Source organism: Lissotriton helveticus, chromosome 6 (assembly GCF_964261635.1).
Source record: "Lissotriton helveticus chromosome 6, aLisHel1.1, whole genome shotgun sequence".
In the NCBI taxonomy this organism is placed as follows: Eukaryota; Metazoa; Chordata; class Amphibia; order Caudata; family Salamandridae; genus Lissotriton; species Lissotriton helveticus.
Window position 1 is genome coordinate 640,155,794 of NC_136067.1, and position 22,918 is coordinate 640,178,711.

Sequence of the window (22,918 nt, forward strand, 5' to 3'; positions counted from 1 at the left end):
ACAAAACAACCAGAAAATGGCACAATGAGGCAAACAGAAAGGCACAATAAGGCAACAGTCAGAGAATAAAGGGCACAGTAAGGTAACAGAAATTAACTCTGAGGGACACAGTAAGGCAAAAGAAATTAACTCAGTGGGACAACAGAATGGTCACAATAAAGTCTGGACAGAGGCTCGAACCCCTACTAGCAGAGCTGCAGCGGGAGAGAGCAGGTCTCTGGCCGTGAGGTCAGAGGTCTTGCTCACCCTCTGAGCCCCAGACTGTGTTGGTGGCCTTATTGCCAGTGGAAGATGCATATTTACCACTTCTAATAACCCACTTCCCAACATCATGTATTATATCTTTGTGTTACAGAGGGTTCACTTTGGAAGGTTTCGAGCTAGTATTGTGGTACGTTTGAAATAATTAGCATTTACATTTTTAATGCTTCTGCTGTGGGGTTCCGTTCTTATTGCTTGCATATATGATTTATGAATAGTCTATTTACTTTTAGCTCAGGTGTTAGAACTGTTAGACTTGACAATAATTATATTATGCTATACTTAGGTTCATACAGTGGTCTGTTGTTGTCATTCATATTTTTCTTCCACCCATTACACAATACAGCACCGGGCCAATGGTTCATACCACTTCAAATGTTGGCTGACTATACAGTCATGACATTCTGCTCTTTCACAAGGATCATATCTCACACAGAGAGGTTTCCTTCAGTTCCAAGTACTACTGTTGTAAAGGGTGCTTTTTGAGACCAAAAACATATTATTGCTTTAAGCCATTTTTATAGTGGTTAGGGCCCAGCAGCTACCCCTAAAATTAAGTGGTAAAAAACGCAAAATAAGCTTTGACAAAGTCAAAAGGCTGGCAGCCAACGTCAGACCTATTACCTTTGTAAATGCTTTTTTTGTCCATGTGATTATCTGTCACAGTGGATGCCATTCTAAAGTGATTGTATTTCTCTTTTCCTGTCCCGGTGGATGGTAGTCTTCTAATGCTACTTAGCATGGCCAGGGTCACTCCCTCCCTCCCTGCCTTGTTTCAAAAAGTGCCATACTATGATCAGTTGGTACTGGATCTGACACCTTGATTATATTACTTCATTTATGTTTCACTTTTTGGCATTTCTCTATCCTAAGATTTTCGAACCACCGAGCTACACTAGTCCTTTTTTAGGTCTCGCCTACTCAACGCGCAAGCGCTGTATAGGAAAAAGACCTTTAGCAATCTCGCCTGTTTTGAGGCCAAAAAACGTGCATGCGTTGCATTGCTTTCAGTGGCAACACGTGCACGTTTGGCGATTCCCTTGCGGGAGCGAGCAGCAGCACCATATGTTAGCAATTATCACGCCTTGCTGCTCACTTCCGTAGGGGAATCTGGCGCAGCCCCCTCCTCTCTCCCTGCTGCCGTGCCAGGCGCGCATGCACTTGTTCATTCTTGCCTTCATTCCTTCTTCACCTTTGATTCTCTCTCCCTATTTCACTGTCTTTTTCTTCGTTTTTATCCCTCTCTCTTGGTCTATCCATCTCAGCGATGCATACATACTCTCATACTCTCTACTCTTCCTACTTCTCCCCTCTCTCTCGAATTTCTGTGCATTTGACTATCTCTTTGCTCCTTTCGTTGCCCCCTCTCGTCTTTCTATGCCTCTTCCTCCCCCTTTCTCCACTTCACGTTCTCCCCACTCACATATTCTCACTCAATCTTCCCCTCCTTTACTCCCCCTCCACCCCCTCCCTTCGCCCCACCTGCTCCACTTGCCAGTCACAGTCCCACCCCAGAACTCTCTGACATCCCAACCCCTCGTTCCTTCCTCCTCTTGCCCCTCCACAGTGCTGAGGAGGGGAAATTCAATTAAAGCTACTAATAGAACAGACAGACGGCCTTTGGCTGCCTGGTTCAAGGAGGGACCTGACCTCTGACCTTACCCCTTGCGAATGTCCTCAACTGAACCTGGCCATCGCGTCACCCAAGAGTGTCCAAAGAACCGAATATGTTTCCGTTGCTACTGTACGTATAACTATACACATTATCCTCTGTTAATACACTGCCACAAGTGATGCATTTTCTCCTGTTCATGCACTCTTAAATAAATGGCATTATTTACTGTAAATACATTATCACACAAGGGGCATTGCCTGCTATTAATGCTCCTCACACATGCATTATCTTCCTAAGAGTCTGCCACCTAAGAGACAGTAATGCCCTGTTGCGCGTTTACAGGAGAAGTGCCAATTAATCCCGTGGCACACCTTTCATTCCATTAATGCCCTAGGGTAGCCCCAATATCCGTAAATGGCACCAGATTAGAAGCCGCTGCCACAATAAATATCCAGGGGTTGCTGTAATACCACAAGTAAAGAGTGACCGTGGATAGCTCCACCGAAACTGTTATTGTCTTCGGGTCCGATGACAGCAGTTGTGCCCTCATATAAGCCCTAAACCCAGAGGACAGTGGTATTGTCATCATTAATGCATCGGCATTCGGAGGGCATTCCCAGCCATGCCTCCTTGAGGTGTGCCCGCGCGGGCACCTTCACCCACCCCTCTTCTGCTGAAGTCTCGAAAAAGGGCATGGTGTATGTAATTAAGGGCGTGGCTTAAACACTTAAACTACATTTATGTGATACCCATAGTGTGCCACCCGATTGGTATTTGGTGCCTCGCCCAGCTTTCTGTCATTGCATCTAGATACATAATACAACAACTAACATTTATCTACAACTAGCTTGGACTATTGGCTTTTCTAATGGTTGTTAGCTGCTCATGATAAATGAGAAACAACAATAATTGTGCTTTAAATAATATTAAAAATGTTTCCATTCCAAAATTGTGAAATAGTGAATTAAACATTGAGACCTGTGAAAGGGGTAGTGGTCTTCAGAGTGTCTCAGTCACTCCTGTTATGTTCACTGTGCTAGACATGTACTCCTATTTTGAGTCCACATCTCCTCCATCTGCATATCATACACCTCTTCTCTAGCCTTTTCAGCACCTTCTTTTCATTCTCTCCTGAATGCACTTCTCCGCATCACCTTCACGTCACCACCAAAAACACACATGCACTCACTCACGTGTAAGCACTAGATTTTCTTTTACTTTCGCTTTCTCAAAATGTTGACAAATATGTGCCTCCTTCACACACATTTGCACAGATTCCCAGTTGCAACTGGAATACGTGACCATTTCTCTGTGCAACCTGCCTAGGTCAGGGATTGGATGACCATGTATTCTGAACACCTTTTTGGCCTACTGATAGACACTGTGAGAAACTCACACTGCCTCCAGCCTCAACTCCACAGCTCTAAATCGTGGCCCATAATAACAAGCATTGGCATAGCAAATAGGTCACGCTTTTGGTACCTTATAAGTATTTAGTTATGCAGCACGATATCCTTAGTGCAACAACACCAACTGTTGCATGCCTGAACACTTATAAGGTCCCAAAGGAGAGACCTATTCCAATGCTTGTTTCATGTATTACTGCTTTCTTGAGGTGTATTGACAAAACTGTACGAATCTGCATAGAAGCGAGGCATCATTTATCTACGAAAAATGTCAAGCGTTCAGATATTGCGGATGGAGAAGAGGGTGTAACACTTTGTTGTTTCTGTACAGGCTTGACATAACTGTAATTACTATTTGTGTTTTTAATGTATAATTTCTATTGCTTGTGCTTGCCGAAAAGTTTAAAACATGGCACACTTGCCTAGGCCAGACCTATTAGCTGTGGTAATGCATGTCTATTAATGAGCATAAGCACAACCTTTTCACATTTTCTACTCCTTCCGAACGGTTCTAACATAAATTGCATTGTTTCTGTTTCAGGATTACTATTTTATAATTCAATACTGCATACGCTACAACCTAAAATATCTTCAACTTTTTCTGTTTTACAGATATGCGTTATATTTGAGGACTTTGATAAAATGCAGACTATTTCAAACCTACTTGTTGAAAAACTGGATATTTCTGTAACCATCTCCTCCCCACACTTTTATCACACACCGGAATCTGTGGAAGGTCTTCGGTAAGCTTTTTAACTAAGGTTGCTTTTTCATTTGAGTTACCGAAGCACAGCACAAGTCCTAAAAAAAGAAGTGGGGGAACTAACCTAGTTATACATCCGGCGTGCTACGTCACGGAGTGCTACATCACGGCGCACTACATCAAGGTACAATACATCAAGGCACACTACATCAAGGCACACTACATCAAGGCACACTACATCAAGGCGTACGACATCATGGCGCATGACATCACAGCGCATGACATTACAGGAATTGACATAATAGGAAGTGGCATCACAAGCCTCGACTTTACAGGACGTGGCATCACAAGAAGTGACATACGATCCAAAGCCCTGACATATGTTTAGCAGGTCTATCATGTGTAAGTTTGAGCGCATTGCGAGGATAATAGCACAGTGAGCTATGGAAGATATGTGACTTCTACACCTTGCAGTCCCCCAGTTTTATGCAACACCACATCCTGTACATTCAATTACAAACTTGTATAATTCATTGTACATGTAGCATGCATGTGTTGATGTAAGGCGCTCTGACACCCTGCATTGGGATGAGTAGGGCTGTACAAGAAAAAAATAGTGGTACATAAATTATTTCAACGCCTCCTCAGGTGTATTAAGCTCTATATAGATGTAATTTGCTGTGTGTAAATACTGGGAAAGACTAACACTTCTGACATTCTTACTGTGCATGCATATCTCCTAAACAGGGACTGAACAAAGTGAAAACAAAGTGAAAGGCTGCCTCTCCTAAGTATGTGTGAAGTGCTAACCTGTGTTCCCCTCCGCTTCATTTGCATCTAGGTGTGAGGCTCCTGACAGCTCCCAGCCCAGAGACTCACAAAAGGAGGCCTGATGACCCCTCAAATTCGACCTTTCTTATGGGCCCAGAAGGAGTCTTAAATAAGAAAGCCCCTTTCCAGCCTGCATGTTGGTGCTTGTTGTAGAAGGAAAGCAGACAACGTGCAGGCGCTGCTGGAAGTGTCCCGGTATTTGAAAATTACACCAGGGCGAGTTGAGCACATTATTCAGTGCGGCCCAAATTCTTGGCAGGTTGGACGGCGTTCACCCTGCAAAAATAGTAGGCGGATGCCGTCCCCCGTATACCCCCGACTCGTTCCCTGGACCCAAGTAAAGCAACAAGGCTAGCAAGACGACATTTTAAACGTGTTCGAAAAGCCTATGTAGCGAAATATATTATCTGTGTGCCTTATGAAATGTAATGATATTGATTTGTTGCCAAAGTGTATACTGCCGCTATTCTACACGTTTTTGATCTGACTTTCGGTCCAAACGAATTTTAATATGGTCTGCATTTTTCGATTTCTAGAAGGAGAGTTTGCCTTGCTGCTGTTGGAAATGCACGGCGTAAAGCTCAGGAAGTCTGTCGTTTGGTTGGACAGGCACTGGGAAAGCCTTTGCTGATCAGGGAAGATGAGATGAAAGAGTGGGAATGCCAAGCAGACAACCAGCAAGATGGATTGTCCATTCAACAGAAAATTAAAAACACAACAATATCTGCTGCATCAAAAATCTTTGCCACATTCGAAATAAAAGGAAATAAAAAAAATGTTAAGCTGAGTTAATGGATTAGTAATAGCATGTGTAAATTTTCACTGACTGTTAGCACATCACAATACTCAGATCTTTATGACCACAATAGAAGTATTAATTAGCAATAAAATCAATGTCTACCCCCTTAGAGAGATATAATTACTTACTTACTTGCTTACTAATTCGCGCAAAACGTTATAAAGTTGAACATGTTGCTATAAAAGAAGTGCTCTGTTTCCTTTCTCATTTTTCCAGTGATTGGGCGTGTTCTCCTGCCTTTTCCTGTGTCCATGTGGTAATTCCCTTCAGCCCGTGCTGGAAATGAATCCTGGAACAGAAGGATTTATGTGGAGAAGGATGGACATGCTCATGCACAAATCTGGTGTAAAACCAAGGAACTTTATTTCATATACTGAAATGCCACCTTTCTACAAAAAAAGCCCTTTTTTTTCAGCCTCGCCTTTCCAGACATAGGGCTTATTCGTTCTCCTCTCTCTGTGTCTCTGTGGTCTCTTGGTATTTGTGCAGCAAGGCTTGTACGGAGTCAGGAAATCTTTTGTGATATGGTGCAGTCACACTAGAAGACACCCGAGTGTTAGTTCCATCTTCTTCACGGATCAAGGCGACGAACCATTAATTGTGCAAATTGCTTTGACACTGCTGTCAGGCTGGAAGGTTAGTTGGTGGCAGACATAACAGTCTGCTTATATCGTGGTGCTCAGCTACAGAAAGGAGTATCAATCTAACATACTTCTGTGAACATCAATGCTATTTTCTTATATAAAACTCTGGACCATTAACTATGAAAACATGCTTAGACAAAAAAAAAACACAACAGATTACTTTTGTTAAGTGAGGAGGGGAAGGTTAATGAAATCATGGTACAGTCACCTATGCAAACTCTTATGAGACTTAAAATTGTTTGCTACTAGACCACACAATGAGGCTGTGAAAATTAATGATATTACTGCCGCAGGCCGACTGCCGCCCTGGAGGTGTTAGAGGCGTGAGACCGGAGCACCGGTGAGCGCAGCTGCGGGCGGCGGGGGTGACTGGCGGCGGCTGCGGGACCCCAGGAGGTGTAGCGAAACCCGAGACCCGTGCACCCGGGCCTGCCGACCTGGGGTGGGCCGCCGATTCCACCCCGGGCGCCCAGACAATGTTAAGCACCAGCTGCCACTCAGCACTTTCGAGCGCGGAGGTGAGGAGCTGCCCCCCACGGCAGGGACGGGGGAGGCGGCAAGCGACAGGCAGCGCTGGAGGCCGAGACCACCGATCCCGGTGGGCGCGAAAATCTAGGCAGAGACTTTGAGGCCTACGTGACTGGCCTGACTGCGGCCCGTCCTGGCCCTGGGGGGCACCCAGAGTGGAAGAAAGAGGGGCGAGGAGCACCGGCCACCTAGAACCTGGCGATAGCAGATGACGGGTGTGGAGCGGGGCCCCCACAACACCCGACGATAGAGAGGCGCGTCTGGGAGAGCGCCATAACACAGGAGGCAGCCCGCAACGGCCAAGCAGGGGCGGCGAACCGCCAAGACAGAAGTGAGTCGGCACTGCCTGCTGGTCAAGAGCCAGGCCTACAAGGGACTATGGGAGACTTTCGCCCAGGCGCCAGAGCAGAGTCCAACCGGCCCTGGGCTGGTGCTCCCCTAGAACCCATATCCTAGCCGTCTCAGGGACCCTCTCCCATATTGATGCCCTCCTTCCTACCCTCGAGACACAATAGCATATGAGAAACAGAGCCGTGGAGGTCTCTCTGTAGAGCCGGTGGTTGTTCTCCATACCCCTGGCGTGATAGTGGACCCTTAGAGCTGCACCTCTGGCCGATGACAAAATACCAGCACCAGTTCGGTTCCGCGAGGAGGGCTGGGAAAGCAACTGGGGCTGCTCCCCCTTGACGTCTCCACCTGTGGTGCCTTGGTCCCCGGTCAGGGACCAAGTCCTCCCCCACAAACGCGTGGCACGAGAGCAACTGAGGACCCCAGCATCTTGAAAAGGGGCACTGCGAGTTCAGCAAAGAAAATGGACAACGCAGGGAGAAGAGGTGGGCGCACCCTTACCTACATGCTTTACCACTGGCCTGTGTTGTGGGTTATCTGGCCTGGGACTATGATACGGCATTGGGTTCTCTACATTGGGGTTAGGGTGCGGGGAGGGGGGAAAGGGGGTGTTTGGGTTAGGGTCGGGGGAGGAGGGCAGTTGGATTGTTGGGAAGGGGGAAGTGGGTCCTTGTTTGTTGGGGAGGGGGGGCGGGTGGGCAGGTTGGGGAGTGAGAGTTGGGTGAGTTGCGGGGCAGTGGGAGGGAGGGTGGGAACCAGTGTGCCGACAGTGGCTGAGGCCCGCGCGCATGGTGCAGCACGAAAGCGAAGGGCGAACCGCGCAGCAATTACTCCCTTGTGCCCAGATGGCTGATACCACTTTGAAAATTCTTACATTGAACGTAAAGGGTCTTAATAACCCCATCTAGCGGCGAGCTGTCCTGTCATATCTAGAGAACTCAGGCGCCGCGATCTGCTTACTTCAGGAAACACATTTACTCCCTAAAGATTGGCATAGGATGAGGTCCTGGGCGTTCCCTCAACAGTTCTTCTCCTCCACCCCTGACAAAAAGGCGGGAGTCACGATTCTGGTTGCTAAGCACTTTCAGGGCCAAGTTGGAGACAAAGTGGGGGAGATCAAAGGTAGACTTCTTACCCATCACGGTGGGAAGCATGACAATGACCGTGTGTTAGACCTGGCATCATTGGCATGAGTCTCTCCTCCGTTTTTTCTGTTTGCCTCCTCTGTTTACGATGTTTTTTTTGCTGGTATATGCTTTGGGCACTGTGCCACTGCTGATCAGTGCCACAGTGCAAGTGCTCCCTATGTGAAATTGCTGTATTGATTGACTTCCATGTTTGGCTTATTTGGTTTACTATCAGTCCCTAGTAGAGTGCACCAGGAGTGCCAGGGCTTGTAAATACAAATGCTGCTAGTGGGCCTGCAGCACATGTTGTGCCACCCACAAGAGCGGCCTAGTAAAAGTATGTCTGAAGGTCTGCCATTGCCAGACCACGTGCAGTCTGACTGTCACGAGGACTGCGCAAGTACACCTACTTGCCAGTCCCTAAACCTTCCCTTAACTTCATGTTAGTCACCCCTATGGTAGGCCCACGGGCAGGGTGCATTGTAAGCATAAGGTAGGACAAGCCTGACAAGGTTGGCATGTCCTAATAGTGAATTACATCCATAGTCGTTTTTCACTATTGTAAGGTAGCCTGCTCTCCATCAGTTAGAATGGGCTGCCAGGATTATTAATGCTATAATCCTAGCGGGCTCGGGGAGCATGGTGCAATGTCGAGTTTGGTATCCCTGAACTCAGGGTTTAATAACGCATCCGTTTGTGTGGATGGTTTTTGGACTCTGTGTTTGAAAATAGCACTTTTAGAAAGTAGCTATTTTCTTGTCTAACTGTCTACCGGTCTCTGCTGGTTCTGGTGTGCGTGTGACAGGAGCTGGGTGGCTCCAGAGAGTCTGAATGAGTCAGTGTGGGATGAGTGGGGCATTTGCATTGAGAGTAGGGGAGAGTAGCTCTTGATAGCCTGCCCTGCCTGATACAATGTTGGCTCCACCCCCCTGCCAGGCGACTGATGACTCTGTGCTTGCCTGGGACTTTCCTGGCCCGCCTCCTGCCGGGCAGCTGATGGCCCTGCCCCTGCCAGTGACAATGCTGGCTCCGCTCCTGCTGAGCGGCTGAGGACTCTGCCCTGCCCAGTGAATAGGCCAGGTGCTCTGGCGTGGCAACACCCACAACAAACCCAGGATGGGGGGAATTTCCCCTGCATGGACAAAGGGATCAAAGCCAAAAAGGGGTATAAGAGAAGGACCCCTGAACCAAGAATTTAGATCACTTCTGACAAGGAAACCTGAACCAAGGACAAGAAGCCTGCTGATCTAAGGACTGCCTACCCCTTCTGCCAGAGTGCTGTTTGTTGGGGGAATCCTGCATTGCTTCTTTATTTTTGCCAAGGAACCAGGAGAGAGGAACTTTGTGTGTACTCTCACTCTTTGCTGAGAAAATCTCCAAGGGCTGGAAGAGTGCCAGTCTCCTGTTGAAGTCACAGGGCTAAAGGACTTCATCTGCTTAAAGTGCTATTTGCTGGAGTTTGTGAATCCAGCACCTCTGAAAGAATCCAGCAATCTCGACGCCGACGGACGCCGCCGAATCCAGCTCGACATCGTGAGTAACGGCTCCAGTGTCCCGCTTCCTCGACGCCGGCCGCCGGGCCCGATCGACGCCAGCAGCAACGCCAGTGAGTAGTGAGTTCGGCTCCAGCTCCAAGTGACCCCGTGTCTGCACCGCCGCTGATCGCATCGACTTCGAGCCCTCTCGACGCCGTGAGCGCTGCTCACTCTTGCAACATCGACATCGACGACGCCGTATCCTGCTTCATCCCGTGAGCGCTGCTCCCGCCTGACTTCGGTCGACGCCGCTGCAGATCGCCCCGACTCCGAGGCCCGATCGACGCCGAAGACGCGACGCCGGACATCTCGACGCCGCTGATCATCGAGTGCTTCACTTTTTCCAAGGTACTGTGTTGTTGGGGTCTGTGCGACTCCGGGCTCGACGTAGCGCTCCTCGCGGTCGACGCCGAACCTTTGGATTAACTTTGCCTCGACGTCGTGTGACTCCCGTGTGGGTTACATTGTTGCCAAGAACTGTGTTTTAGAGAAGAAGAGTTGCTTTTGATACTAAAGACTTTGTGCTAAGAAGAAACCGTGCTTGAACTATTATTTTTCCTTCCAAGAGTATTTATTAAGATTGTGGTATATTTTTGTCGTTATTTGGTCTTGTGCTAAACCTTATATAAAAATACTTATTTTTATAATACTACTGTGTCGTGTCCATTTGTAGTGTATTCACTTTATTACTGTATGTGGTCATAAATGCTTAACGCACTGCCTCTGAGATAAGCCTGTCTGCTTTGCCAAGCTACCAAGGGGGTGAGCAGGGGTTATCTAAGTGTGTGATCTCCTTGCCCTGACTAGAAAAGGTGTGTCCCTATTTGTCAGAAGTGTATACCTCTGCCAACTAGAGACAGCCGCTTCTAACATTGGTGGGTCAGCGGTGGGATTTTGAACTTTGCATTTATGACCCATGTGCAGTGATTAGTGTGCGCTACATAGTGAAAGCAGACCATAGCGCAGCCACAATCTGTTTTGGTTGGATATTCTATTTTTGTTCTCCGCTTTTCCTGAAGCTTGATTTTTGAAACTGCCAGTTTTGACCATGAGTGACGCCGGAGTCACTGCCCCTGTTGTTGCTGTTGTGGAGGAATTTGATAGGAGTAAGATAAATGATTATTCCTTAAAGGAGCTGAAACACTTTTGCAAACAATTGAAAGTCCCTACTCCAGGCCTCTCCAAGAAAGCAGAATATTTCAAAGCATTGGAAGCCTGGTTAGAGGCCAGAGACCCCTCTGCCCCGGTGGTGGTACCGACAGAGGAAGGGGAGGAGGAAGTGCCCGTGACTGGGCCTGTATCCCCTCCTGGCAGCAGTGTTTCCTCCAAAGGTCTTTCCCCTGAAGAAAGAGAAGAAAGGGCGAAGGAGCGAGCCTACAACATGGAAATGGCAAAACTTAAGATAAATGGGCAGTTGGAGATAGAGAATGCAAGAGGCAGGAGAGAAGCTGATTTAGAGATCAAAAGATTAGAGTTTGAAAGAGAGAAGTTAGCTTTTGAGCGTGATACCAAGTTGAGGGAGTTGGAGCTCCAAGCTAAAAAGTTAGAATTGAATCCCTCTGGTGGCAGCGTCCCATCTGTGCCTGCAGAAAGTAGGTTTTATTTTCCCAAAGATGTGATCAAAGATTTTCAGAAGAATGAGGATATTGGTCAGTGGTTTAAAGCATATGAGTTAGCATTGTTGGCCCACCGGGTCCCTGAGAAGGATTGGGGAGCGGGGTTGTGGGGTCGCTTTGTGAATGAGGGAAGAGATACCCTGTTAGACATGCCTGTTGAGAATAGGACGTCTTATGCTCATATGAAAGATGCTTTAATGTTAAGGTATGGCCTAACCCCAGAAAAGTACAGACAGGCCTTTAGAGAATGTAAGAAGTTGCCTGGTACCACGTGGGTGGAGTATGTGTCATATTTTTGCAGAGCCATGGATGGTTGGGTAAAGGGCAGCAAAGTGGAAAGTTATGATGCTCTTTATGATTTGTTTGCTTGGGAGCACTTGTCTAATAACTGTTTTCCAGAGCTGCGCCAGCACCTTATTGATAGCAAGATATCTAACCCTAGAAAACTTGCTGAAGAGGCGGACCGCTGGGTCAGTACCAGGGTCCACAAGGGTCCAGTGGGAGACTCAGCCAAAGGTGGGCAGGGTCCCCAGCAGAAGAGTGGGGGGGACAAGGGTAAACAGAAGGAGTCCCAGAAAGGGCCCCAAAGTAATCCCCAAGGGAACCAAGGGAAAGGTTCCCAGCCTCCCCCTGTGAAGAAATCAGAGGCCCCGCCAGGTAAACCTGGTCATAGGGGCCCACTGACCTGCTTCGTTTGTAAGCAGGTGGGACACCGTTTTTATGACCCTCAGTGTCCCTTGAAGAAGTCTGGTGCACTACCCAGTGCACCACCCCGTCAGTTGGCTAGTGTAGCTCTGGGAGGGGAGGAGATGGTTGCCCATGGTGGGGAGGGTCCCGCGGAGATGTCCCTGGTCTCTCTAGGAGACATGGAATTGGTCCCTCCACCCCCTCTGCCTAGTAACACTAAGAAATATAGGCAGTGGGTGACCATTAATGGCCATAGAGTGGAAGCTCTCAGAGACACCGGAGCGAGTGTGACAGCTGTCAAGTGTCACTTGGTGTCCAGAGAGCAGGTTGTTCCCCACGCATTCTACCCTGTGATAGCTGCTGACAACTCCCAGAAAGAGTGTGAGGTAGCTCAAGTTTCCTTTGAATGGGGGGGAGTTTCAGGTACTCTTCAAGTTGCTGTAAGGCCCGCCATGCCTGTTGATTGTCTCCTGGGCAACGATTTGGAAGACTCCCCTTGGGCTAAGGTGGAGAGGGAGACCCATTTGAAAATGTTGGGTGTGCCAGAGTGGGTGTGTGCAACCACTCGATCCATGACAGCAAGTAAGGGTGTTGATGGGGTTCTGGAGCCTGAAAGTATGGCCCAGGACCCAGCGGTGAAGAGAAGAGGCAGGGGGCGCGGGAAACCGTCCCCCGTAGTTCCCGTGGTCCAGGAGGAGGCAGACCTCGAGGGGGATGCCCTGGAACCCACAGGTGAACAAGTTGCCGAACTGGGAGACCTGCCCGAGCTGACCCATTGGCAGCAGGATGGTGGTCCCTCCAGGGAGGAATTCTGTGCAGAACAGAAAGTGTGCCCTTCTCTTGTGGGTATGAGGCAGCAGGCCTCAGCCCAAACCTCAGGTGATCAGTCAGGGTCACATTTTGTGTACTGGGAGAACGACCTCCTGTATAGCGAGCCTAAGGCTGCTGAGCCTGGGTCAGCCCGTGTGCTGGTGGTACCCCAGCGCTTCAGAGCCTTCCTACTGGGTTTGGCTCATGACGTTCCTTTAGCTGGACATCTGGGGCAGGACAAGACCTATGACAGGCTTGTCACCCATTTCTATTGGCCTCAGATGCGAAGGGATGTGGACATCCAGTGCAAGACCTGTCAGACTTGCCAGGCAAGTGGGAAAAGCGGGCGGAAGCAGAAGGCTCCCCTCCAACCTTTTCCCGTGGTCAGTACCCCCTTTGACCGGGTGGGGATTGACATTGTTGGGCCACTGGACCCCAAGACAGCCCTGGGCAACAGGTTCATCCTGGTCTTGGTGGACCATGCCACACGGTACCCGGAAGCCATCCCTCTCAGAACAGTGACTGCCCCCGTGGTGGGACGGGCGCTGATGGGTGTTTTCTCCCGAATGGGGTTCCCCAGAGAGGTGGTGTCAGACCGGGGCACCAACTTCATTTCCAACTATATGAAGTCTCTGTGGAAGGAGTGTGGGGTAACTTATAAGTTCACCACTCCTTACCACCCTCAAGGTAATGGGTTGGTTGAAAGATTCAACCGTACCCTTAAAGGCATGATCATGGGTCTTGAAGAACCAATGAGGCGTAAATGGGACGTCCTCTTGCCATGCCTGTTGTTTGCTTACCGTGAGGTGCCACAGAAGTCTCTAGGGTTCAGCCCCTTTGAGCTTTTGTATGGTCACCCGGTAAGAGGACCTTTGAGTCTGGTCAAAGAAGGCTGGGAGCAATCTCCCAGGAAACCTCCCCAGGATGTATACAGTTACATGCTGGCCTTTAGGAACCAGACTAGGCGCTTCAGGGATCTTGCTCAGGCAAATCTGGAGGCCAGCCAGGAGGAGATGAAGCGGTGGTACGACCAGAGGGCCACTCTGGTAGAGCTTCAGCCTGGACAGAAAGTTTGGGTCATGTCCCCTGTGGAACCTTGTGCGCTCAAGGACAGGTGGACTGGACCATTCGAGGTTGTGGAGAAGAAGAGCGATGTCACCTACCTGGTGGATTTAAAGTCTCCCAGGAACCCCTTGCGGGTCCTGCATGTCAACCGTTTGAAGCCCCACTTAGAAAGGTCCAAAGTGGGCATGCTCCTAGCTACAGATGCTGGAATGGAGGAGGAGAGTGAGCCTCTTCCTGACCTCCTGTATGCAAAAGAGCAAGATGGGTCAGTGGATGGTGTTGTCCTCTCTGACACACTGACCCCTGAACAGCAGCAGGATTGTCGCCATTTGTTGGGGCAATTCCCTGATCTGTTCTCCTTGATTCCTGGTGTTACTCAGTGGTGTGTCCATGATGTAGACACCGGGGACAGCACTCCTGTCAAGCACAAGGCTTACAGAGTGACTGACAAGGTCAGGGCATACATCAAAGAGGAGGTCTCCAAGATGTTTGCCCTAGGGGTGGTCGAGTCCTCTAGCAGTCCTTGGGCCAGCCCCGTGGTCTTGGTTCCAAAGGCTGCAGCGCCTGGTGCTTCACCGGAACTTCGGTTCTGTGTGGATTACCGAGGACTCAATTCAGTCACCAAGACTGACGCGCACCCCATCCCCAGAGCTGATGAGCTCATCGATCGGTTAGGGGCTGCCCGGTACCTTAGTACGTTTGATCTAACGTCTGGGTACTGGCAGATCGCCTTAACTGATGGGGCAAAAGAGAGGTCAGCATTCTCCACACCAGATGGGCACTACCAGTTCCGGGTTATGCCCTTTGGGATGAAGAATGCCCCTGCCACCTTCCAGAGGTTGGTCAACCAGGTCTTGGCTGGACTGGAGGATTTCAGTGCCGCCTACCTGGACGACATCGCAGTGTTCAGCTCCAGCTGGGAGGAACACTTGTGCCACCTCCAGGAAGTGTTGTTGGCCCTGCGCAGAGCAGGCCTCACAATCAAAGCCAGTAAGTGCCAGATTGGGCAGGGTTCAGTGGTGTACTTGGGGCACCAAGTAGGGAGCGGCAAGGTGGCCCCCCTGCAACCCAAGATTGATACCATCCTGGCATGGGCACCGCCCAAAACCCAGACTCAGGTGAGAGCCTTCTTGGGTCTCACGGGTTACTACAGGAGGTTTGTCAAGGATTATGGTAACATTGTGCACCCCTTGACTTCGCTGACTTCCAGGAAGCGGCCACGACTTGTGAACTGGACTGACGCCTGTCAGACGGCCTTTGACACCCTGAAAACTGCAATGTGCACAGCACCCATACTCCAGGCACCCGACTTTTCTAAAGAATTTGTTGTCCAGACGGACGCTTCAGAGCATGGCGTGGGGGCTGTTCTAGCTCAGGTGAATGAAGAGGGCCGAGACTTACCTGTAGCCTTCATCAGCAGGAGGTTACTTCCCAGGGAACAGAGGTGGAGTGCGATAGAAAGAGAAGCATTTGCTGTGGTCTGGGCACTGAAAAAGCTGAGACCCTACCTGTTTGGGACTCACTTCCGGGTGCAGACAGACCACAGGCCCCTCAGATGGTTGATGCAGATGAGGGGTGAGAATCCAAAGCTGTTGAGGTGGTCCATTTCCCTACAGGGGATGGACTTCACGGTGGAACACCGCCCTGGCACAGATCACGCCAATGCTGATGGTCTGTCCAGATTTTTCCGCCTTAGTGATGAGGACTCCCTAGGGTAAGGGTAGTTCTCCCCACATTTCAGCTGGAGGGGACACGTGTTAGACCTGGCATCATTGGCATGAGTCTCTCCTCCGTTTTTTCTGTTTGCCTCCTCTGTTTACGATGTTTTTTTTGCTGGTATATGCTTTGGGCACTGTGCCACTGCTGATCAGTGCCACAGTGCAAGTGCTCCCTATGTGAAATTGCTGTATTGATTGACTTCCATGTTTGGCTTATTTGGTTTACTATCAGTCCCTAGTAGAGTGCACCAGGAGTGCCAGGGCTTGTAAATACAAATGCTGCTAGTGGGCCTGCAGCACATGTTGTGCCACCCACAAGAGCGGCCTAGTAAAAGTATGTCTGAAGGTCTGCCATTGCCAGACCACGTGCAGTCTGACTGTCACGAGGACTGCGCAAGTACACCTACTTGCCAGTCCCTAAACCTTCCCTTAACTTCATGTTAGTCACCCCTATGGTAGGCCCACGGGCAGGGTGCATTGTAAGCATAAGGTAGGACAAGCCTGACAAGGTTGGCATGTCCTAATAGTGAATTACATCCATAGTCGTTTTTCACTATTGTAAGGTAGCCTGCTCTCCATCAGTTAGAATGGGCTGCCAGGATTATTAATGCTATAATCCTAGCGGGCTCGGGGAGCATGGTGCAATGTCGAGTTTGGTATCCCTGAACTCAGGGTTTAATAACGCATCCGTTTGTGTGGATGGTTTTTGGACTCTGTGTTTGAAAATAGCACTTTTAGAAAGTAGCTATTTTCTTGTCTAACTGTCTACCGGTCTCTGCTGGTTCTGGTGTGCGTGTGACAGGAGCTGGGTGGCTCCAGAGAGTCTGAATGAGTCAGTGTGGGATGAGTGGGGCATTTGCATTGAGAGTAGGGGAGAGTAGCTCTTGATAGCCTGCCCTGCCTGATACAATGTTGGCTCCACCCCCCTGCCAGGCGACTGATGACTCTGTGCTTGCCTGGGACTTTCCTGGCCCGCCTCCTGCCGGGCAGCTGATGGCCCTGCCCCTGCCAGTGACAATGCTGGCTCCGCTCCTGCTGAGCGGCTGAGGACTCTGCCCTGCCCAGTGAATAGGCCAGGTGCTCTGGCCTGGCAACACCCACAACAAACCCAGGATGGGGGGAATTTCCCCTGCATGGACAAAGGGATCAAAGCCAAAAAGGGGTATAAGAGAAGGACCCCTGAACCAAGAATTTAGATCACTTCTGACAAGGAAACCTGAACCAAGGACAAGAAGCCTGCTGATCTAAGGACTGCCTACCCCTTCTGCCAGAGTGCTGTTTGTTGGGGGAATCCTGCATTGCTTCTTTATTTTTGCCAAGGAACCAGGAGAGAGGAACTTTGTGTGTACTCTCACTCTTTGCTGAGAAAATCTCCAAGGGCTGGAAGAGTGCCAGTCTCCTGTTGAAGTCACAGGGCTAAAGGACTTCATCTGCTTAAAGTGCTATTTGCTGGAGTTTGTGAATCCAGCACCTCTGAAAGAATCCAGCAATCTCGACGCCGACGGACGCCGCCGAATCCAGCTCGACATCGTGAGTAACGGCTCCAGTGTCCCGCTTCCTCGACGCCGGCCGCCGGGCCCGATCGACGCCAGCAGCAACGCCAGTGAGTAGTGAGTTCGGCTCCAGCTCCAAGTGACCCCGTGTCTGCACCGCCGCTGATCGCATCGACTTCGAGCCCTCTCGACGCCGTGAGCGCTGCTCACTCTTGCAACATCGACATCGACGACGCCGTATCCTGCTTCATCCCGTGAGCGCTGCTCCCGCCTGACTTCGGTCGACGCCGCTGCAGATCGCCCCGACTCCGAGGCCCGATCGACGCCGAAGACGCGACGCCGGACATCTCGACGCCGCTGATCATCGAGTGCTTCACTTTTTCCAAGGTACTGTGTTGTTGGGGTCTGTGCGACTCCGGGCTCGACGTAGCGCTCCTCGCGGTCGACGCCGAACCTTTGGATTAACTTTGCCTCGACGTCGTGTGACTCCCGTGTGGGTTACATTGTTGCCAAGAACTGTGTTTTAGAGAAGAAGAGTTGCTTTTGATACTAAAGACTTTGTGCTAAGAAGAAACCGTGCTTGAACTATTATTTTTCCTTCCAAGAGTATTTATTAAGACTGTGGTATATTTTTGTCGTTATTTGGTCTTGTGCTAAACCTTATATAAAAATACTTATTTTTATAATACTACTGTGTCGTGTCCATTTGTAGTGTATTCACTTTATTACTGTATGTGGTCATAAATGCTTAACGCACTGCCTCTGAGATAAGCCTGTCTGCTTTGCCAAGCTACCAAGGGGGTGAGCAGGGGTTATCTAAGTGTGTGATCTCCTTGCCCTGACTAGAAAAGGTGTGTCCCTATTTGTCAGAAGTGTATACCTCTGCCAACTAGAGACAGCCGCTTCTAACACCGTGGGATCCCTTTATGCCCCTAACACGTGTCAGGAGCCCTTTCTAAAAAATGTTTTGTCGGAGGCCCTGCGTTCTCCCGATCCCTTCCTGCTTCTAGGGGGGGACCTCAACTTGGTGATGGATAAAGAGACGGGCGGATCGGGCCATCGCTATGGCAGCACAGGCGCCATCACGGCGGCAGGGAAAAAGTGGTTGACGCAAAGAGGGCTGAGGGACATGTGGCGAGCTAAGCACCCTGGGACATCACATTACACTTTCTATTCCCATGTGCACCACACATATGCCATACTGGACCACTTAATAGGTTCCTCTGAGTTGGAGACCTGGGTAGTGGATGTGGACATCACTCCGGCAGCCATTTCCGACCACGACGCCGTGGAAATAACGTTCAGAGACCCTAGCATCAAGAGACCACCTGGTCGATGGAGGTTGAGGGAACCCCTCCTGCAGCGTAGAGAGATTAGCCAGATACGCCTATGATGTCAGTGTGGGGGGTGTTAAAGGCAGTGGTGAGGGGCGAACTAATCGCCATAGCAGCGGCGGAGGTCAAAGACCGTAAAACTAAACGAGAATCCTTAACAGCCAAGGTAGTGGAATTGGAGCGAGTGCACAGTCGCACGGGGGCCCCAAGAATCTGGAAACAATTAAAAGTCGCCAGTGCTCAACAGACGAGTCTGGATACAGATCGGGCCGAATATGCGGCTCTCAGACTACGACACAGTTATTACGTGGGGGGGGGAACAGAACGGGACACCTCCTAGCGAGCAGGCTGCGGGCCAAGGTCCAGCGCTCAAAAATCTTAGCCTTACACAACAAGGAAGGGGAAAAGATCCAAGATGAGGCACAAATAGTGGGGGCATTTAGGGACTACTATGCATCTCTCTACAAAGCAGATCTCACACCTGTAGATAGCGCCGACACTTACCTGCACGGCGCGGCCACTACCTCGCTGAACTCAGCGAACATAAGCTCCCTAGATGCACCTATCAGAATTAAAGAGGTGATCAGAGCCATTTCCCGCCTCAAACCCCTAAAGTCACCAGGTCCTGATGGTTTTTCCGCTGGTTTTTATAAGATTTTCTGTCTGCCACTCGCCCCGATTCTTACTAAACTTTTTAATTCGTTCCAGGGCCCCTGTTCCATCCCGCCTGACATGCTGGAGGCTGACATAATAGTGCTGCCTAAGCCAGCCAAAGACGCTACCCAGTGCTCTGCTTATCGGCCGATTTCCCTACTCAATCTCGACCTCAAACTTTTTACGGGGGTGCTAGCCTCGAGGCTTGGACCTTGTCTCCCGGGGATCATAGATCCGGATCAATCAGGCTTTATCTCCGGTAGACAATGCAGTGATAACACCAAGCGCATCCTCCACTTAATTGACAAAGCCCATTTCCGACAATCGGATTTGGTGCTCCTAGCCATTGACGCCGAGAAGGCATTTGATCGCGTCGATTGGGGCTTTCAAGGGAAGGTTCTGGCACATTTTGGTGTGGGGGTAGCGTCTTCAAGCATGGGTTGAAAGCTGCTATCATCATCTGCAGGCGCGGATTCGTCTCAACGGATTATGCTCCAGTCCCTTCGAAATCCAACGCGTCACCAGATAGGGGTGCCCCCTCTCACCCCTCCTGTTCGCGCTCTATGTCGAGCCGCTAGCACAGAGGGTGCGCGATAACCCTGATATCCGCGGCATAACTTTTGGCGGGGAGCCACACCCAATCGGCCTGTATGCAGAAGATATTTTACCGGCGCTTGACGACCCCCAACGTTCGGTGCCAGCCTTCCTGGAGGAGATGGAGGCCTTCGGAAGAGCGTCAGGCCTCAAGATGAACAAAGGGAAATCACTGATATTACCACTGGGTAAAAACGTCCACACACAGCACGGAGCACCCACATATGGAGGGGGATTACTAGTTCAGATGCACCTCCCCTACCTAGGCATTACCCTCACGCCATCTAAGAAACAAACGGTAGCTTTGAATTACGCCAAAGTAACATCGCAGATCTATAGTGATCTTGGGCGCTGGAAGAAGCAACCATTGTCCTTGCTGGGGAGGATCGCGGCTGTGAAAATGTCAGCACTCCCTAAGATACTATATATCTTTCAGACCATTCCTGTGTTCCCTCCAGCCGGGACTATTAAAACACTGCAATCAGTGATTCAGCACTTTATATGGGGGGTGGGGGGAGAGACCGCAAATGAACAAACAGCTAGCTTTTTGAGGGATGGATGAGGGGGTTCTAGGGATTCCCAATCTACAACAATACTTTCAGGCGGCACAGCTGAGATATCTAGTACATGCCCGAATCGGAGAAGAGGTGGCTCTTCCAAGACGACATGGCCCAAACATCCTTGTGGAAAATACCATTCCTCCGCCGCACACACAGACCGCGCTACCTTCACAAATCACCCATCACACGTACCATACTGGGAGTGTGGGACTCGGTGGCAACCAAGCGGGAACTCACATCTTTCCCATCCCCGCTAACTTCTTTGTTGGATAATCCTGATTTTTTCCCAGGTACTGACACCCAGTCGTTCCCACAATGGCGAGGCTCCAACTGTAGATCGGTGGGACATCTTTTCGACTTAGAGGGATTTATACCACTCTCTACAGTGTCCCAGATCTACGATGTCAACTCGCCACAGCTCTTTCAATATTTTCAACTCCGGCATTGGCTCACGCAACCCGAGATCAGCCCCTTAGTTGGTAGGCGTATGACGGGATTTGAGAAATGGCTAGTTACAAAAGATTCAGACCGTGGCCTGATTATAGATCTCTATAAGATGCTCTCTCCTCCCTCTGAGACACATCGTTCGGTCGGTCAGAAGCGCTGGGAAAGGGAGTTATGGAGAACATTGACGCTTAGGGAATGGCAGTCAATACACTAAAGGGCCAACCATACAGCTAGGAATACAGAGGGTAGAGAGTCAGCCGTGAAGCTAGCCACATACTGGTATCTAACCCCTGCTAGGCTGCATAGGGGCAACCCATCCCGAAGTTCGTCCTGCTGAAGAGAGTGTGGTGAATAGGTACTCTGACGCACCTTCAATGGGATTGCACAGAAGTCGAAGCTTATTGGACGACTGTCCTCAACGACATAGACAGCTCCCTAGATACCGAAATCCCACGGTTTCCAGCCTACACCATTCTAGGACTCCCGAACATGCTTACTTTCCCGCTGAAATCCATTAGGGGGCGACAAATAGGTCTAGCATTGCAAGCAGCCTCCCAACACATCCTATCCCTTTGGGGGGACTAACACAAGGCCCACTCACACTGGCTTGTTGCACAAACTTTGGTATACACTGGGGATGGAACGCATCCAAGCCACACTCACACAGTCCACAGCCACATTCCACACATTTTGACAACCACTGCTAACGCTTTTATCCCAGGAATTCAACGAAATAACGTGCCCAAGATACCTCCGCCGAATACGCCTAACAGATGCAAACCAAGCCGCCACAGAATCTGAGACAGAGGCGCCGTGAGTGCTCCACACCCTCGATATATCCAATTCACACTCATCGGCACACTGGTTGGGGAGGGGGAGGGGGGGGGGGTTTCGGGGGCAGGAGGGGGGATTGTTAATTTTGTTATTACTAACTTGGATTCATGGAAGATCTTTGCCTGGATCCACAAGTCACCATGGCGGCACAACACTCGGACACTTGGGGGGCCCCACGACGCTTGCAGGTTATACGCAGCGATATACAAAGAGGCAATTCCAGCCTGTCATTTGCATTTTCTTGTGGACTCAATATTGCATTGTAATGTATTTGTTTCTCTCTGAAACCAATAAAATAAATTTAAACCAAAAAAAAACAAAGGGTATGATTGCTCAGTCATCTATGCCTTCTTTAGTGAATTTCGTTTGGCAGAATGACAACAATACATCTGAACCATAATAATCAGGGTCTAGTATCACAATTTCAAAGGGAAAAACAAAACTATGTAAAGCAAATGAGAATGATTTTACTGCCCTTTGTAGTGAAAAACATAAGTGAAAAGTCTAGGCGCATACTTTCAGAAAGTGTTGGTGAAAGGTAAACCAACTTCCAAAAAGGAAAAAATATCGCATGTTTGAAAGTTAAAAGGTAAACCAGGAAATGCACGTTTTTTAAGCAAAGTACGAAGACTCTTGAACCTTTTGTACCTTTTAGTCATGAGGTTAATGATTGCCTATTTCCATTTTTATTTCTGTTGATTATCTGGGAAACCGTTCTGCTACTCATTTAGATTGAATAGCGAATACTAAAATTCCCTCAAGCTCTACAAGGGGGGACAATACTTGTGTCGGACATCCTGTTAGTGGTCGATTAACATTTTATATCCAGGAAAGGTCTTCGCAAATGGGGGTTTATTAGATTTAAGCACACCATTGGTTTACCCGTTGGAGTGATGTACTTTTCTCATTTTCAGGCAGACCACAGAAGCATTCAGGTGGCAACTTTACCAATACAAATAACAGTGTTTTATTGACAGAAAATTAAACTTGTTAAAACTATCTGGCTACCCATTTTAATCACTTTGCATAGCAGTATTTCCGAACCTTCATTCAGCCGCCTGGAATGTGATGACCGGGTACGGTCTGTAAAGTTAAAAATCAACCTGAAACAAAATGATATGTCAATGTTTTGAAAGCGAGGAAACTCATCAGAGTTATTAAAAGACAGAAGGATTTGAGACTGCACAAGAACACCAGAATTGCCAACAGACATTAAATACTTGGCTGCATAAATTTAGTTTAGAAGAAATGGATGTTAACCTGTTAAGGGTATGCAATATTTACGCCTGTTTGGTGTAATGCAAAGACC

General features: G+C 49.3%; 1 protein-coding gene across 1 annotated transcript in view; it reads left to right on the forward strand.

The window, feature by feature from the left end:
* The window catches only part of IRAK1BP1 (interleukin 1 receptor associated kinase 1 binding protein 1), a 71,895-nt gene extending 66,171 nt beyond the window's left edge, over window positions 1–5,724 (forward strand). Inside the window, exons 3-4 of the mRNA XM_078648098.1 lie at window positions 3,895–4,025; window positions 5,353–5,724. Coding sequence (XP_078504224.1) covers window positions 3,895–4,025; window positions 5,353–5,608 — 387 coding nt within the window. The 3' untranslated portion in view covers window positions 5,609–5,724. The remainder of the gene's footprint in view (window positions 1–3,894; window positions 4,026–5,352) is intronic.
* Window positions 5,725–22,918: the final 17,194 nt, after the last annotated feature.